Source organism: Amblyomma mixtum, chromosome 1 (assembly GCF_055824585.1).
Source record: "Amblyomma mixtum isolate Tamu chromosome 1, ASM5582458v1, whole genome shotgun sequence".
In the NCBI taxonomy this organism is placed as follows: Eukaryota; Metazoa; Arthropoda; class Arachnida; order Ixodida; family Ixodidae; genus Amblyomma; species Amblyomma mixtum.
The window spans coordinates 22,962,097-22,978,978 of record NC_143012.1 but is presented as its reverse complement, the minus strand read 5'-3'; the positions used below and the strand labels follow the sequence as shown (position 1 = coordinate 22,978,978).

The 16,882-nt window shown below is 46.0% G+C and overlaps 2 protein-coding genes across 4 annotated transcripts in view; one reads left to right on the top strand and one right to left on the bottom strand.

Annotated features, from left to right (window-relative positions):
* LOC149365714 (putative RNA-binding protein 46) overlaps nt 1-16,882 on the top strand; it is a 378,374-nt gene that overhangs the window by 241,189 nt on the left and 120,303 nt on the right. The window lies entirely within an intron of this gene.
* The window catches only part of LOC149365716 (receptor-type tyrosine-protein phosphatase kappa-like), a 56,903-nt gene that overhangs the window by 12,695 nt on the left and 27,326 nt on the right, over nt 1-16,882 (bottom strand). Inside the window, exons 9-18 of the mRNA XM_089545369.1 lie at nt 15,853-15,946; nt 10,345-10,499; nt 9,268-9,410; nt 7,597-7,684; nt 5,006-5,082; nt 4,895-4,931; nt 4,248-4,345; nt 3,755-4,020; nt 2,498-2,633; nt 236-385 (exon numbers count right to left, since the gene is read on the bottom strand). Of these exons, the coding sequence (XP_089401495.1) occupies nt 236-385; nt 2,498-2,633; nt 3,755-4,020; nt 4,248-4,345; nt 4,895-4,931; nt 5,006-5,082; nt 7,597-7,684; nt 9,268-9,410; nt 10,345-10,499; nt 15,853-15,946 (1,244 nt within the window). The remainder of the gene's footprint in view (nt 1-235; nt 386-2,497; nt 2,634-3,754; nt 4,021-4,247; nt 4,346-4,894; nt 4,932-5,005; nt 5,083-7,596; nt 7,685-9,267; nt 9,411-10,344; nt 10,500-15,852; nt 15,947-16,882) is intronic.

The following is a 16,882-nucleotide window of genomic DNA, read 5'->3' as shown; positions in this document are numbered from 1 at the left end:
ACATACAATTCGCTTGATGTTACAACCGCCGAGGCCATTGTGTCCCAGCAAATTCGCTAATCTCAGTTTCCTAGATGCCGCCTAGATAACGGTTTCATTTATCAGCAGGCCTAAGCCGGAGTTTTCATTCGCGGTGCACTACGGCGACGCCGGCCCATTCTACCCCTGAAATATTTCATATGCAGCTCGAAGTGCGGAATCTCAAGTGCAGTTGCAAATTCTGACAGTTCGTTACCTCGAATTCTATTGCGATGTAACTCTTTCCACTTGTCTTGTCAACAGAGAGCAGTTGACTGCAGCGGTCATGTATCTTTATGCAGGGAACATTGTTGTCAGAAATGCAGGCGCACTCCACCAGACAACGATGCACGAAGTTGTACTGCTCCTAGAATGAAAAGTATTGTGAGGTCACTAAATGCTGATATTCGAAAGGAAGAAAAAAACTGAGGGTGATGGGAGGGGGGGGGGGAGGTTCCCGACATGTTAGCAATAAAGAGTATCTTTTTAGGCGCATGCTGCCGAAACCGACTCTGAGAACTAAGTAAAGTTAGCCTGTATCAATGGATTACAGCGTTCTAACTACAAAGATGAAAGTTTCATCGAAGACGCTTTTTTCTAAACTAGACAACGCCAAAAAATGAAAAACAGGTGGCGCCTTCACCGGCCGATTTCGCAAGTAAACTGCAATACGTAGACACATTTTAGCGCGCATCTCGGAGGCTAGGCTGCACCGCCATTGATTTCAATACGGTGAACACAAAGTCTTTTTTGGTGTAGACGTCTTGAGTTTGAATCCAGAGGCTGGGAAAATTTTAAGGCCAACTTTGTAGGCAATAAATTCGCCTTTCCGAGCTGGACAACCATGAACGTCTTAAGAAAGTGCCATAAGGACGCATATTGGAAGCAGTCGTCATCAATTTCATTTTAAACTCGTGTTATACTCATGACATCGTACAACTGTTGAGATAAGTTGGGCCACAACACAAGCTGCCATCTCACTGCCTGCATTCGTGGGATATTCGAGGATTGAGATGAAAGGCTGTTCGCATTTTTCTCACCTCTATATTGGTTCACGCTTTATCCATCAACCATTCTCATCCAAACTCATTTAATGTGTTCCCATAGCCGTGGTCGATATGTAGTGCACTCACTGAAGTTCGGGCCCGAATGTTCAGTCCAATAAGCAAGCATGCTAACACTGTGAACATCAACTTTCCTTCATCATTTCGTCTTTCTGCCCAGTGCCAGTGAGGTTTAACTAAAGCGTTCTGAACAGCATCTGCTGAATAATGTAAGTTCTTTGGTAAAGGATTGCTTTCTCCAGCGTTTGATGTTAAACTGTATATTCGGCACTCTTGGAACATCTGACGATCAACATTTTTCCACTGTGACATTTATTTATTTATTGATGTTTATGCATTTCAGGAATACTGCCAGCCTTAGTAAAAGGGCCTGAATCAGGAGTGAGTGTCACAAAAAATACATTAAAATGAACAAGGCTTACGTGGCAAGAATGTAGAAGAAAATGCTATAACAAACCACCAACAAGCTGCATAATCGAACAAGAGGGAGTACCACACTAGCCAAGAACAATACTCGAGTAAAGAATAACGTGTGCTGCACACCTCACATAGAGGCAAGCCTAGAACAAGAGTGATACGCGCAACTTACAAACTGAACATTACTACATTATAATGATACAACACAGCCACAAAATGGTGTGTGATATCAGACAGCTATTCTCATCATTAAAGGTGCACTGAAGAGGAATCTGAACTCGTCTTTTTGCCGCCGGAACTCAATCAGCACGTTCCGAGCATTCTTCGAAACTTCGATTTATTGCCCTGTGTGGCTGACTTTCCTAATTAAATCGAATTAACGTCCGGCTGCCGCCTTTTTTTTTTTTTTGAATTCTCCCTCGTACTGTGGGCGGAGTCGACCAACGCGTGGAGTGCCTTTCAGCCAGTCCCGCGGCGGCTTGCCGCTCTGCCATCAGCGGAGCAATACGTAGTCGTCCGTAGAAGCAAATAGTCCGAGCGTATTTTTATTTCTGCGGGCTTAATTTGCGGATATATTATCTGCGAATGAAACTATTTATTCACGGAAACCTAAAAAAACAAAATAAAGCGAAAGCAAAGCCTCCACAGAGCTGGCTGCAAGACACTCCCCGCGTTAGCCGACTCCGCCCACCGTACGAGGGAGAATTAAAAAAAAAAGGCGGGAGCCGGACGTTAATTCGATTTAATTAGGAAAATCAGCCACACAGGGCAATAAATCGAAGTTTCTAAGAATGCTCAGAACGTGTAGATCGAGTTCCCGCGGCAAAAAGACGAGTTCAGATTCCTCTTCAGTGCACCTTTAATTCTTGTCCTCACACTCTGCCCCTTTATAAGTTTGAACAGCAAGACCTGCGGATGCAGGGACTTTACAGAATGCTTTGCGCACAACCTCAGATCGCGGGAACAGATCTAAGTCGAAAGCATGGTGGCAAACTTACCAGCGTGTCAACAACATTCATTCTGTTCTTGCGCATCGTTGACAGCTGGCCGACGACATCCACCACGCCTTCGGATTGCGCCTGCTCCAGCAGGTTGTCCAGCAGAATGTAGGCGCCAGTACGACCGACACCAGCGCTGCGAACCATGCCAGTAAGTTTTACTATATGTGCATCCGCTGTTTTGTTATCCGCAATACTGTTTACCGGTTACGACTGGGGTAATAATCTGATGGAAACTTTTGGCCCACAGAAAGAACATTCGATTTTGTCCGCGGATGTAGTTGTCCGTAGTTATAATGACGCGGTACTCGCCGTTTCTTTAAGTATGGATGAATACAAATGGAAGGGTGGGATTCACATGAAGATTTAGGTAACAATGCTTGTTCTTCTAGCAAGCAGCAAAATAAAATTTTCTACCTAATGAACATAAAAAAAGACCATGCTGGACGGCTTAATACCAAACTGCAAGGCTTTGAAACCTGAGGACTGGGCATATCTAATTGGCTTATCGCTACCTGTTCAGAATTGCACTGCGGAAGCTACGCTCGGCACCACAAAATAGCGTCCTTAACGTGGCGTGAATACCTTTGATAGCGCGCTCATTATCAGGTTTCGCGGCAATATGGTCCGTGTGGACTGAAGACAATGTGGGCCAAGGAATGAACTCTCTCGTGATGAAAGCTCTAGTGCTCCTGTAACTTTGATCACCTGGAGGAACAGCGATTAAGTTAACTGCATCTAAGGAAGGTTATCTGTGTTATTGCGAAAGCAATACTACTTGCACTTTCCCACCTTTGCCGTGCCGCGGCGGTGACCACCAAAGCAATACTACTTGCACTTTCACGCCTTTGCCGTGCCGCGGCGGTGACCACCAACGTGCCGCGGCGGTGACCACCATTGGCCTTTATTTGACCTTGATTGCATTAGATTGGATTAGATTAGATTGGATTGGACTGGACTGGACTGGACTGGACTGGATTGGATTGGATTGGATTAGATTAGATTACATTAGATTAGAGTAGATTACATTGGATTGGATTGGAGTGGGTTGAATTGGATTTGATTTGATAGGATTGGATTGGATGGTGTTGGATTGGATTCGATTGTATAACCGATGCATCACCGCAAGTCTAACCACAAGCACCACCACCAGCTACACTACCAGCTTAACTATGGCGTAGGTACGGATATTGCTTTCGCAATTACCGGGCTTAACCAAGCTAAGCGACAGCGAATTTTTTTTATATCGGCACTCGCCTGCAGTGAACCACCACGGGGGCCTCGTTGTATGCCCGGTACTGGTTGACCTTCTTCAGGAAGGAGAGCAGCGTGTTCGGGTGGAGGGGCAACCCGTGGTCGGGCCACGAAGTCAAGTGGAAGTGCTTCACCTCTCGCGTGGTGTCCGCCATCGTGAGGTGCAACTTGCGGATCATGCAGTCGGGGAACTTCTCCTCCGAGATGAGCTGGACCTGGATCTCGCCGTAGCTGGCCATCTTCTCGGGCCAATACTTCTCACACTTGTTCTGCGACGATGTGCACGAACCGAAATTACTACCTGCATAAAGCTAACTGCCGGGTTGGTGACGTCACGTCCTTTTAGCCAATGGGATTTCTCCGTGTGGTGACATCACTGACCTCTTTTTGCTCCGGTGGGGCTTCCATGCTATTTCAGAATTTTTTTTTTCGGAGGAATGCTTCCCGTATACTTTTGCGGCTGATTTTACCTGGGGTCTCGACAAAGCGCGCGTACCTGACCATGTTCAACGAGGTTTGTTAGCATGACGATCTTGCAGACGTTCTCCTGCCACACCATGCGCCAAAAGTCGTTTACGGTCTGATATTTAGGACCTGTAAGAAAACATTTTGTGATCTTTAAGGAGTTGCCGTAGTGTTCTAGGGTCAGTAAATATACTAGGTCAGCAAAGTACACCCTCCAATCTACTTTACTGAACCAATATTTTAATGCATAGCATTAGAAAATCCATCGGAGAAACAAAGTGTCCGGCGTGGGTTGGTCATGAAATTCGCTGATTGTTCGAAAGTATGAGACATCATCCCATCTCGTGAAAATGCTCAAGGCTGAAGAAGGCGGCAAAACGAAAAATGCGGGGAAATCTGCCAAAATGCTAAGAACCAGCATACGTGGCCGATTGTCTGCGTGCAGAAGAACGTACAGAGTTACCAAAACAGAACCGCAAAAAGAATGACCTAAAAGGCGTAGTTAGCTGCATAAAAGGATTCCAATGCTATCCCAGCATTCCCAGCACGTGAAATGTGCCGTCATAGCGTTTTTTTGTTTTTACGTCTTATATTTCCCGCTGCTGGTAAGAGCAGCTTTATGAGCCGTATTATGTACTACAACTGACAGGACAACTGTAAACGGTGGGGAAGCATTACCTTGAGTGGCGATGTAACGTGCTGGCCTCCAGAAGCCCTACAGGAAGCAAATAAAGAACTATAAACGAGGGAATCATTTATACAGCAATACATTTGTTCCCATGTACTCACATCGATGTAGTTGGCGTTGATGTAGTCTGAGTGGGAGATGCCAGGTATTGGCTTGAGCTTCACGCGACTGTGGTCATCTGGAAGAAACGCGTTATCAACATTAATTCTTAATGCGAGAAAGTGTCGCATGCTTATACATGTACTATCGGGGACAAAAGTGGTATACTCCACGCGACCGGAGCCGGAGTAACGGAAAACTGCGTTTCAACGCCATCTGAAGGCGGCATCTCGGACCCAGACAGCCAATCTGTGACATTTATTATCAGCAGCCATGTCGCTTGACTCGTTTCAATGTTTCGTGTTTTTGCTCGCCAAAATGCCGAGCGGCGCCGCAGCAGTAGCAATCTGGTGGCCCTCTTTTCATTTTGTGTGTTCGTTTTTCAACCCGCGTTCGAGATACGGCTTGAGAGCCGGCGCTCGCACCATCACGACGTGATCAAATGCCCGCGCGCGCGCGGCTGACTTGTCGTGGAAGCAGCGCATTTTTGAAACATTGGAACAAGCCAATCGACATGCCTGATAATAATAAAGGTCACAGATTGGCTGTCTGGGTCCGAGATGGCGCCTGTAGGTGGCGTTGAAACGCAGTTTTCCGTTGCTCCGGCTCCCGCCGCGTGGTGTATACCACTTTTGTCCCCGATAGTACATCCGTCATCAAGGCAGAACTCTTGCTGGTCAGTGATGGAGTCCTGAAGTGATCCTATGTCAAGCTGATTTGAGTACGGAAGCACTACCTAACGGGGTCAAACCGAAGCAAGAATCTTGTGTGGAGCCTCGGAATAACTCGGGTAAGCTCGAGGTAGTTCGGAGGAGCGTCGCGCCAGCTGTATCCAATGGGAGGAGGGCGTCGCGTCGGCTGGAGCCGAGTGGAGAGAGGTTGTGAAGATGAAGAGCGATAAACGCGATTGCGTGCACATGCAGATGCCATTAAAAAGGGGGTGAAGAATGAACACGTAATTTCGCATGTCTACTTTTTTTAGCTACGTTAAAAAAACTACCGTTTTTTTGTTTCTTCCGCATATTTAATGCGAAAGCATTTCTTACTTCATGAGTGGCGGGGACAGGAAGTGTCACAACGGGCTGTGGAGAGGAAGTCAGGACAGAGCGTGTCCTCATGAACTGTCGATCGTCCAGTAATAGCGTAACTATGATTTGTAATGATTAATATTGATTGAATGCGAAGTTTGAATGGCTGAATGAAGACAATTAATTTAGATAATTACTCCTAGCAATTCACGAAATTTATGAATTACTAGTAATTCCTGTGAGAATTCAAAACATAAAGTAGTATTAAAATATATCATTATTAATCATTGAAATTAATAATACCAAGGTAGGGGTTAAATAATTCAATAATTTGGTTAATTGATTAATCAATTAACTGGGAAACAATTACCATCAATGATTAATTACAATACTAAGTAACACAGGAGGCAACAGAACTCGAAATGCTTTCTCATTTCCGCCCGTAAGGAGATTAAGTGCACTTTTTATTTTTCCTTTATTGTTTAGAACTTCGATTATGTGTCTCAGCGTGTTGATAGAAGCATTTTCGTTCCGTATGAATGTAAAAAAAAATTGGCTGTGGCTTAGCAAAGGTTAAGCCTGGATAAGCGAAAAGCTCTCGCTGCTTTTCAGCCAACTCCTAAGCTACCACTTCTGAATCGGTGTTTCTGCGCCGTCCGACTGCTGCTTCTTCTTCTCCTCCCATGGCGAGTGTCTGCGCCTGTTCTATGGGCAAACGCGCCTTATATGCCCCTCCTTTCAAATGCGCACTGCGCACGGCTGTGGCGAAAGGTCGAACGGTGGCGAGGATGGCCGCCTCTTCTATGGCCGCCGCCGCCGCTCACGCGTTCTCGCAACGCCTTGCGAAAGAACCTTCTCCTCTTGGGACGGCGGCGGCGACCTCGCGGCAGCGGCGAAGGATAAAACGGTGGCGAGAAGAAGCGGCGACGCTCAGACGACGGAGTCAGCACGCGGCGGCGACGACGGCTGCGGCAGCACCGGCCACCTGCGCTCCGCGTGACGTCGCTCGGTTTCGCGCATGCGCAGCTGTGGCGAAAATTGATCACGGCGCACGCCAGACCCGGTGTTGACGAGCCTAGTGAAGCTTTTCGCTTCAAAACATTCCTACGTCGCTCTTGAAGGTTTAGTTTTCTTTTGTTCGACCTACTCGCCGTTGAAACCTTTCAAGCAGCAAACGCATAAGCAGCAAGAAACCATGCGCTTCCGCGTAACACATTAAAGATGGCAAGGAAATTGTCTTATATGACAAGGAACAGGTTTTTGTCGTCCCACCTTGGGAACGATTTCTTAAATGAACTTCAATACCCATGACGGCGGTATGAAAATGCTTCATGCGGATTCCAAGCGCTACTTCAATTCAGTCTCTTTCTTTCGCTGTGAAAGCAGTGCTACTCTTCTGATCCCTACCCCTTCCAACATTCCGGAATATAATTTTTCCTGCCTGCCTAGAGCTATCTAGCGCATGAAGTTTTCCTTATGAGAAGACGAACGCTGATGGGTTCCTTTACATGGATTTATCATCTAGCCTTGTCGGTTTCTCTATGTCGCAAATGATTTGAACTTACATGCGAGTAAATTGCCGTAGCGGTTCTTTATCTTGTTCTCAGTCCTCTTTGCTTCTATCGCTGGGTGCCGGCAGCCCTTCGGCTGGTTCTGAAATCAAATTGCATCAAATCCCAAATGTCCTCAGTGGAACATGTGTTATAAAATAAATATAACAAAACTTGCAAAGGTGTCTGAATTTTCAGACACAACCAAAATTACCGTTTACATTTCTGAGTCAGCCGTTTACCATTTCTTGTCTAACATAAACGAAGGCGGTCGTCGGGAAATTGATAAACGTTAAGCAATTTGACAGTATGACTTCAAGACTAGTTCGCTAATATTCTTTTTCGTCATGAATTTTCACTGAGAGCAATTCATGCGCATTCCATTGTCCGGCGCACCTTGAATACGTGCAGCTTTTGCCGCCTCTTGACAGAAATAAGTGAAGGACGGGTTCTCTAACCGCTCGAAATTTCTCACTCGGACACATGCGATAAATGTGTGTTTCACCGCATTTTATGAAAATATTCTTGTTTGGGGCAGTTTTGTCCAATATGAACTGCCATTCTAACGTTTCGATTAACAGTATTCGAAATGTTATGCAATAAATCAAAATTAAAAAGAAACACGCTGGCGATATTCACTAGTCCGATTTCTTCGTACTCATGTATCGAAAGATACCGCGATCCTTGACCATAGCAAGCCTACATTTAAGAAATAGCGTTTCGGGTGCACCGAAGTGATTATCATCGTCATCATCATCATCAGCCTGACTACGCCCACTGCAGGGCAAAGGCCTCTCCCATGTCTCTCCAATTAACCCTGTCCTGCGCCAGCCGCGGCCACCATATTCCCGCAAACTTCTTAATCTCATCCGGCCACCTAATTTTCCGCCGCCCCCTTCTACGTTTGCCTTCTCTTGGAAACCACTCTGTTACCCTTAAGGACCAGCGGTTATCTTGCCTTCGCATTACATGCCCTGCCCAAGCCCACTTCTTCCTCTTGATTTCAACTCGGATATCATTAATCTAAGAGCACTTGCTGCTGGGCTAGTTGGTTTTGGTTCATATTTGAATAGGTTTCAGGCGCAAAAAACAGACGAGACACATAGACGTGAGCCATGCTTCACTGATGTGCGCATTCTGGGCAAAAACAATGACAGTACGGCTAGGGAATTGATAGAAGCGTTTTTTATCAAAAAGAAAGGCGACATGTGCGTAAGCGACACATCAGTTGTATTGTTTAACTGTGAAAAGAAATTCCTGGAACGCGCCTTATCAAGTCGTTCTTGAACTTTAGGTGACCCTCCTGCGCATGTGACGACAAGCTTTATAAGTATGTTTCAGACATGCAATAAAATCAGTTGGAAATTGGCGCTTCGTCCTGTTACCTTCCTATGTGTCTCGTCTGTTTTTTGCGCCTGAAAGCTATTCAAATATGATAACATAAACGTGCGTTTGTTCTCTCACCCACTCTGCCCGCTTCCGATCTCTTAACGTTACACCTATCATTTTCCTTTCCATAGCTCGCTGCGTTGTCCTTAACTTAAGCTGAACCCTCTTTGTCAGCCTCCACGTTTCTGCCCCATAGGTGAGTACCGGCAAGACACACCTGTTGTATGTGAAGCGATTATACAGTAAAAAAAAATAGTGCTCCAGTACTTATTTTTCTTTGTGCTTTGCATTACTCACGACGAACTCGGACCTGAAGCCATCGCAGGCTAGCATCCTCTGCACGTAAACTTGCAGGTCCGACAGAGGGAGTGGCTTCGGAGACGTCTCGCGTCCGCCTCTGCCCGCCTCTTCAATCTCGAAGTCAGATCCGTCGTTTTCCTCTACTATCGAAAGTGCATCACAAAAAAGAAATGTTCAGTTGGCTTAATGTTTGAAAAGCTGATATTCATTTGTCGTTAAAAAACAGTGTATTTTCGTTGAATTCAGCAATCGCACGAATGTCATCGGATTTTGTACCACACGTTCTCGCGCTTTTTTTTGTTATTCTTGTTATGCCCATTTTGGTATACCATGCCCCAGTCGAACTGACTACATTCGTCTTTGCTTGAAACAATGCCAGCAGGCGTGTCCAATTCTTAGCAAAATGCTGTAACAACTCCGTTTGTCGATGCTAGGCGAGGATATAAATTTGCATAGAATATATTCCTCTAACCTCGAAGCTTATTCACGGTGGGAATAAGCCAATTCCCCAGCAGACGTTTTCGCTGAGGCATCTTTTAAACTTATGAACTTAGTGAAATTGTAGACAAAAGCGCTGAAGTGAGAACAATGTGACTCAGTGGATGGGTTAGTCAAAAGCCTCAGTACGCATCTGTGCAACACAGACTGGTCAAGAACATACAAAGCTACAATGCAGAGACGACGAAACATCTACCGGAGGAATTAGACAGAAACCGAAGACAATGTCGCAAGTTGTGTTCGGTTCTGCGCTTCTCTATATGGAGATAATTTACTCATTGGCCCAATCTCATAAAATGAAAAGTAAAAAGTGTTCTCAGTTTAACTGTAACAAACATGTGCACTAATGCAGTTACTCTGAAAGCGTAGAAAACAAACTGGAACTTTCCAATTTTCTCTACGTTCTGAAATTGTAGCCTCTCTCTGTGAAACTGATTCAAATTCTGGAAATGTAGGCCTACTTAAAAAGTATGCGATACTATTAATCTAGTGGCTTTATCATATCTGTGTAGTTATAGACGCTGTATAGGTACAGTTAATATATCTGATTGTTTACCATAACAATAACAACCTTACCGTCGCTGGCAGGCGTCGTAGGCGGTTGTTTTCGGAGTAGTTTCTTCTGCTTTTCCTCTCGTTCTCCTGTTTCTTTTCTTCTTTTCTTGAAAATTACTTTCCGCTCTCTTTCTTTTTCTTCTCCTCCTTTCCTTCTCTTTTTCCGCCACAGGATCCTGCATTGCAAACAGTTACCCTGGCGATGATGTCACATGCCTACAGATTCCGATGCTGCTTGCAGCCATCAAAGCTCTTATCCGTGCAAACCCCTCGTCAGGAGGACTCCCAGAAGTAGAAGCTGTCCTTGCAATGGAGCCGTTGGTGTCGGTCTCCTACGCTCCGCAGGGGCGTAATACCACACTTCAGTAATCATGGCTTCCACAGCGAGAACTTCACCGCAGCTGACAATCAACAACATCTTTCGTACATGCACCATTTTCCAGTGGAACGCTCGCGGGCTACGCTCTAAACTCTCAGATTTCCGACAGCTCATGCGAGCGTACCGCTTCCCCTTCATAGTCATCTGTGAATCACGCGTCGAGGAAACTTTCCGACTCCACGGATACTATTTCCATCATTCACAACGACCAGATAACGTCAGCAGATTGCTGATAGGCTTTCGCAAGGATATCCCGATATCACCGGTTGATGTCCCGCCTCACAGCGACAATGAATACGTGTGCGCTGTCACAGTTATTGCCGGACAACAGTACACTTTGATTGGAGTATATCTTGAGCCAGGCACGCCATTTGATGCTTTGAGACTTGAAAATTTGGTATCAAGGACGCCCTCTCCGCATATTATTTGCGGAGACTTCAATGCTCATAATGAAATTTGGGGCAGCTCACATACATGTGCCCGAGGTGCCAAGCTTGCAAAACTTCTCTCCAAGCATTCAGTTCAGCCATTAAATGACGGCAGCATCACCTACCTCCGAGGCCCGACGACTACCAGCAGCATCGACGTGACATTTGTCACAAGTTTCATTCGCCCACAACTTTGGCTGGTGCGCTGATTTGGAGACACGCGGAAGCGACCATTACCCAATCCTCATATCGGCTTTCCATGCGCTGAGGAACCCAAAGAAATTCCTTATAAAATCTACAGACTGGGACGCATACAAGGACGCTGTAAGCAAAGGAGTTACTGCGGCAACTCGCAATGAGGAATTAGCATCGACAATGGCGTATTGCCTGAGAGCGAGTACACGAATTACAGCTAAAAATGATAACCTACCTTCAAATGATGACACATTCCAAAGGCTTTGCGCTATACGCAGGCGAGCTGAAAGGAAAGCTCTGCGCACAAAACGCCTCGATGACCTACGTGCATGCCGACGGGCACAACGTCACATTCGACGCTACATGGATAAACTGAGTCGGCAAAAGTGGCGTGACTTTTGTTCTACGCTGGATGTGCGCCAACCAGTAACCAACATTTGGCGGATAGTTAGAGGTATGCGCACGCCACTTCAACAACTCCACCCCTTCGCTGCACTCTCCCTTCACGAGCAAAAATCTATAAAAGAAGTCTCAGAAGAAAACTGCAGGCTACTGTCGACAGGGTCAGGGCATTCGACACTCTCCGCAGATGGTCAAACAGGCATCCCAAAGGCGGCAGTGCCAGCGTTAGACCTGCCTTTCACAATGGAAGAACTATCCACAGCTATCGCGGAGACAGACACACGTCTCCGGGTCATGATGAGGTGACCTATGACGCCATTGCTAAGCTACCCCACACCTCCCGTCTTCGACTCCTGGAGTATTACAATTCTTCCTGGATGGCTGGTGAGGTGCCCACGGAATAGAAGCTGGCAAAAATTGTGCCCGTTTTGAAGCCCTGTAAGCAGCCAACAAGCTACGCATCATTCCGGCCCATTGCCCTACTGAGCTGCGTAGGTAAGCTCATGGAGCGCATGATCTCCAAGCGCATAATTTGGTTCCTAGAAAGCCGAAATGAGTTCCCCCAAGAAATGAATGGGTTCCGTCAAAACAGGTCGGCGACTGACAATATCATCGCCCTCGTCTCATCACTTGAGGAGTACCTTCATGCTGGGTACATCCCGACAGCCGTTTTCCTAGACATCAAGGCCGCCTTTGACTCTGTCTTTCACCATGCAATTCTCGCAGCCTTTGGCAGTCTTGGCCTTGGAGGAAGGCTATACAAGTGGATTGGGCATTATTTAAAAGAACGGCAAATTTTTATGTCCACTCCAGACGGTCCAACACGCTTTCACGCAGTGGAGAGGGGCGTACCACAGGGAGCGGTGCTCAGCCCTCTCTTGTTCAATATTGTCCTTATTCACATAACAAGAAACCTTCCGCGAGGGGTCCGCATAACAATTTATGCTGATGATATCTGCATCTGGACCGCATCACGTTCGCGCTATATTACCCAGCAACGTCTTCAGCGAGCGCTATTGCACGTTTCGATGTACCTGGCTTCCAGAGGTCTCCGTCTATCGCCAGAAAAGAGTGTTGCAATGGCGTTTACAAGAAAAACGATGACCAGATATCCGCTGCTCCTAGGCGGACGATCGCTGCCATATGTACGATCTCAGCGATTCCTGGGTGTTGTAATCGACTACAATCTCTCATGGTCACCTCAGATCAAAAAACTCCGCCAGAGGATTACTGCAGCATCGCAAGTGTTCAGGTTCATGGCGGGAACAAGGTGGGGTAGCAACTGCCGATCAATGCTTCTGCTTGAAAAAGCCTACGTTGAAGGAACCTTGCGCTACTGTCTACCAGTGCTTCAAAGATTATCTACATCTAGCAATAAGACTCTCAATGCCGCACGGAACAACTGCCTGCGAATATGTCTTGGCCTCCCAAAAGGTTCCTCTGCGTCAGGAACAGTAGCGGAGGCAGGATGTCTCCCACTAGAGGTGATTTCCGCCCAGGAGACTATGCGTACCCATCTCCGCCATGTCCTGCAAGGGAAGAAACACTTCCTACACCGTGTCCATCTAACTCACAGCAACTCTAGCTTTGGCCAGGCAGTACATCTCCTGCCCCTTCCTACTATTAATCAGCCACAGAAGCTACTACCTCTGGCCTTTCCTCCATGGACACTCTCTCCTCTAAAGGTGAAGAAGTCTGTTCCAGGTGTGAATGCAAAGAGCCGCATGCCACAGGCAGCGCTTCTGCAAACTACTCTCGCCTACTTAACGGAGGAATATACGCAGCACATCCATATCTTCACCGATGGTTCAACTACTAAAGAAACCTCTTCTTGTGGCCTTTATGTGCCCTCAACAAACCATGCCCTTTCTTACCGGCTGCAGCGGAGGACATCCTCTACGACAGCTGAGCTTCACGGCATTAAGGAAGCTGTTTCTTACATCCTGCGCCGAACCGCCGGCCGTTGGGTTATCTTCACCGATTCAAAAGCATCTCTGCAGATCCTGGCCAACATGCTGAAGAAAACGAATCACCAGCCAGTTTCCCTCCACATCGGGTATATACATCATTTAGCTATTGCCGCAGGCCACTGCATAACATTTCAGTGGGTACCTGCTCACTGTGGCATTCTGGCTAATGAAAAAGCAGATGAAGCGGCCCGTAAGGGCCATCAACATCGGAGATACATTCGAACTTTTTTCACGAAATCGGATGCGTCCCAAATGGCTAAAAGTTTTGCTTACGAAGAAACGTATCGGCTTTGGAGTTTGCCGACACATCAGTACCAATTTCTTCACTCAATCGACCCACATCTTAGATCAAGACTCTCACCCAGAATTCCTCGACAACTGGAAACACTTTATCACCGACTTCGTCTGAATTCTGCATATACAAACGGCTTGCGATACCGTTTTGGACAAACGAACAGTCCGCATTGTGACAATTGTGCCTCTATAGAAACTGTGGAACATATCCTACTTGTGTGCCCTGCGTATGCTAACGAGCGTGCGTACTATGAACATTGCATGCAGAAGCTCTGCCCAGTGCCCCTAACAATGGACAAAGTTTTAGGTCCCTTAGCCTGCTTCAGGCAACAGAGACTTGCAATGAACTTTCTTTTCACATATTTAAAAGACATTGGACATCTTGATAAGCTCTAAATTCACTTGCACGTTACCTTCATGCATTCTTCATGCAGTGAACTTCGTCAGCCCATTTGTCGGACTATGCGCTCCATCATTCCATAGGTTACATCAATACTCGCCATTGCATCCTTAGTACCCATTTCATGGCCGCATTTTATCTTCGGGTTTTTTTTTACCTCTTCCACGCTGCTCTCCTTCTGTCTTTTTCTCCCAAATTCCCCTTCCTACGCAGAGTAGCATGCCAGCGATTTTTAAACGCCGGCTAAATTCTCTGCATTTCATTAAAGAGTCTCTCTCTCTCTCTCTGGCGATGATGCCCCATCGCATCTACAGCACACGAATTACGGTTAAGGCCGGCTTCCATGGACCGAAGAACCTGCGAATATGGCGACTACTTTGCCCGGTGACGTTTCTGCCGTGAATTCGGTGCGAAAACTGGCTGTTGGCTATTGATAAAAGCCGGTCAGATATTTTCTCCGGGCGTCCGCCGCTAGGCGGAAGCGGTGACGCTCGGAGGTGAGCCCAAGCCAGTCAGTGTGCAGAACAATTGGTTCCTGCCGGAGCTCTTTGTTCGTATCAGTTGAAAAACTTCGCTTCAAAATGTCGCTAGTCCCAGTAGCCATTTTTCAGGCGGGACGGATGGAAGATCGGAGCGTGCTCTTCGAAACGAGGTGGCGGCAGTTGCCTCTGTGCTCGGCTTTTTCTATATTTCTTTAAGCTGCCCGTCAAACTTAATTGTATTGACTGTAAATTCACCCAGTTTCTTTAAACAAAAAATTTAATTCTGAACTTGTAACCTTAGGTCCCCCCCCCCCCCCCCTGCTTTTGAGTCACCAATCTTCCTAACACTTTTTGCTGACCTCTACCCTATATTTCCTGCCCATGACCTATATAATCTCTCAAGACTAGGACACCAGGCAGAGTGTCTTTGCCTGCATCGACATCCGAATGGATACTGCCTCATTACAATATAAGATGTTCAATCGTTTCTGCACCTTTACCTCACACTGCACGCCTGTCATCTTCTCGGTTGAATTCCTTTTCGTACCTTCGTATTCAGAAACCTTGACATACCTTCAAAGATTGGGGTACTACCCCTTGAGTTACAACAGAACGACTTCTTCCTGATTTGCGTTCTCCAATTTTTATATAATTCTACACCATGCTTCTTTTCCCTTGAATTAATCTATTTCTTATCTTCTGTGTTTTTGTCGGTAGTTTGAAGCTTTGTATTCCTCTGTCGTTGTTTCCTGCATACATACTGGTTAATTTCCCAGTCCTTTTCCGCCGCTTTGAGTCAACGGTCTCTCTGTATGAGTATTAAAATACGTTAACCTTTTCCTCTCATGGAGTATAGAGCGATGAATTCGTGACAGCACGCTGCGCTAAATTTTTCATCTCGAAAACTTTGCAATAAAACTTAGCCCCGTGGAAATTGACCTCTAGACAAGCTAAAGAAAAATCAGAAATGATGACATACCAGACGGTAACAGCGGCTGCTACCACAGCGATGATGACGCCAATAATGATTGCAGACAGTATAGGCCATCCAATGGCGGCTTGTTTTCTTCCCACTGAAATAAAAAGGGGGTATCTACAAAGTTCCGTAGGTTACAAAACATACTCGATGTAGTTTGATTCCGCTAAGATGAGGGAATCAGTTAATGAAGGATGTAAATATCAGATAGGGCAAACGTATAACGGGAGGCAATGGGGTCGGTTGATCAGATTGTAAAGGTCGCGGGTGAAGGTCGATATATATACTATATACCATGTAGATCAAAGAAGGAGGTCTCTGTCCTTCAGTGGAGGTAGTTCGGTGGATAACAATATGATACTTATGGTGAGTGTTGGCCAAGCAGAATTAGAGCAGAGATCATTGACTATAGTGGGATGCGTAGGTGGTTATTCAGAGCAGAGAAGTAGATTTCATGAGAGGGTAAGTAGCCCGGCTGCTGCTATGGCTGACATCTCAGAAGCCGCATTCAGCCATTTTGTATCTTCATACATTGGTCAGCAATCACCTTTTAAAAATCGCTCCTCCCCTTTTAGAGCAGGGTATAAAGTATTTGCCTGCACATCATAGCCTATAAAAGGGAACTCAAGTTGCCTGCTGTAGATCTCAGTTTTTCTCAAGGAGCATGATTTGTTCCTTTTCATGCAATGGATTAGTTTTCATAGCTGTTTATAAAAAGCGCACGCTTGAGCAAAGGACGCATTCGCAGAATGAGTTACGTTTTTACCATAATTGGCACGTATTGACACCTTCCAAAAGTTCAGAGATATCTCTCTCACACGACACTAAGAAAATACTTCGCGCTGACATTGTTTTGTAGCGAAAGCTGACCTTAATTAGGTTTAGGCATACCAGATGTTTCAACGAACAATTTAACAAGTTTTAAAAATAGACCTTTCGAGAAACAAAAGAGGCCCTCTACCATAGAAAACTCTCAGCGGCGGCGGACATCAGTAATTGAAAAAAAAAACGTGCTGCTTACCTGGGTAATTAG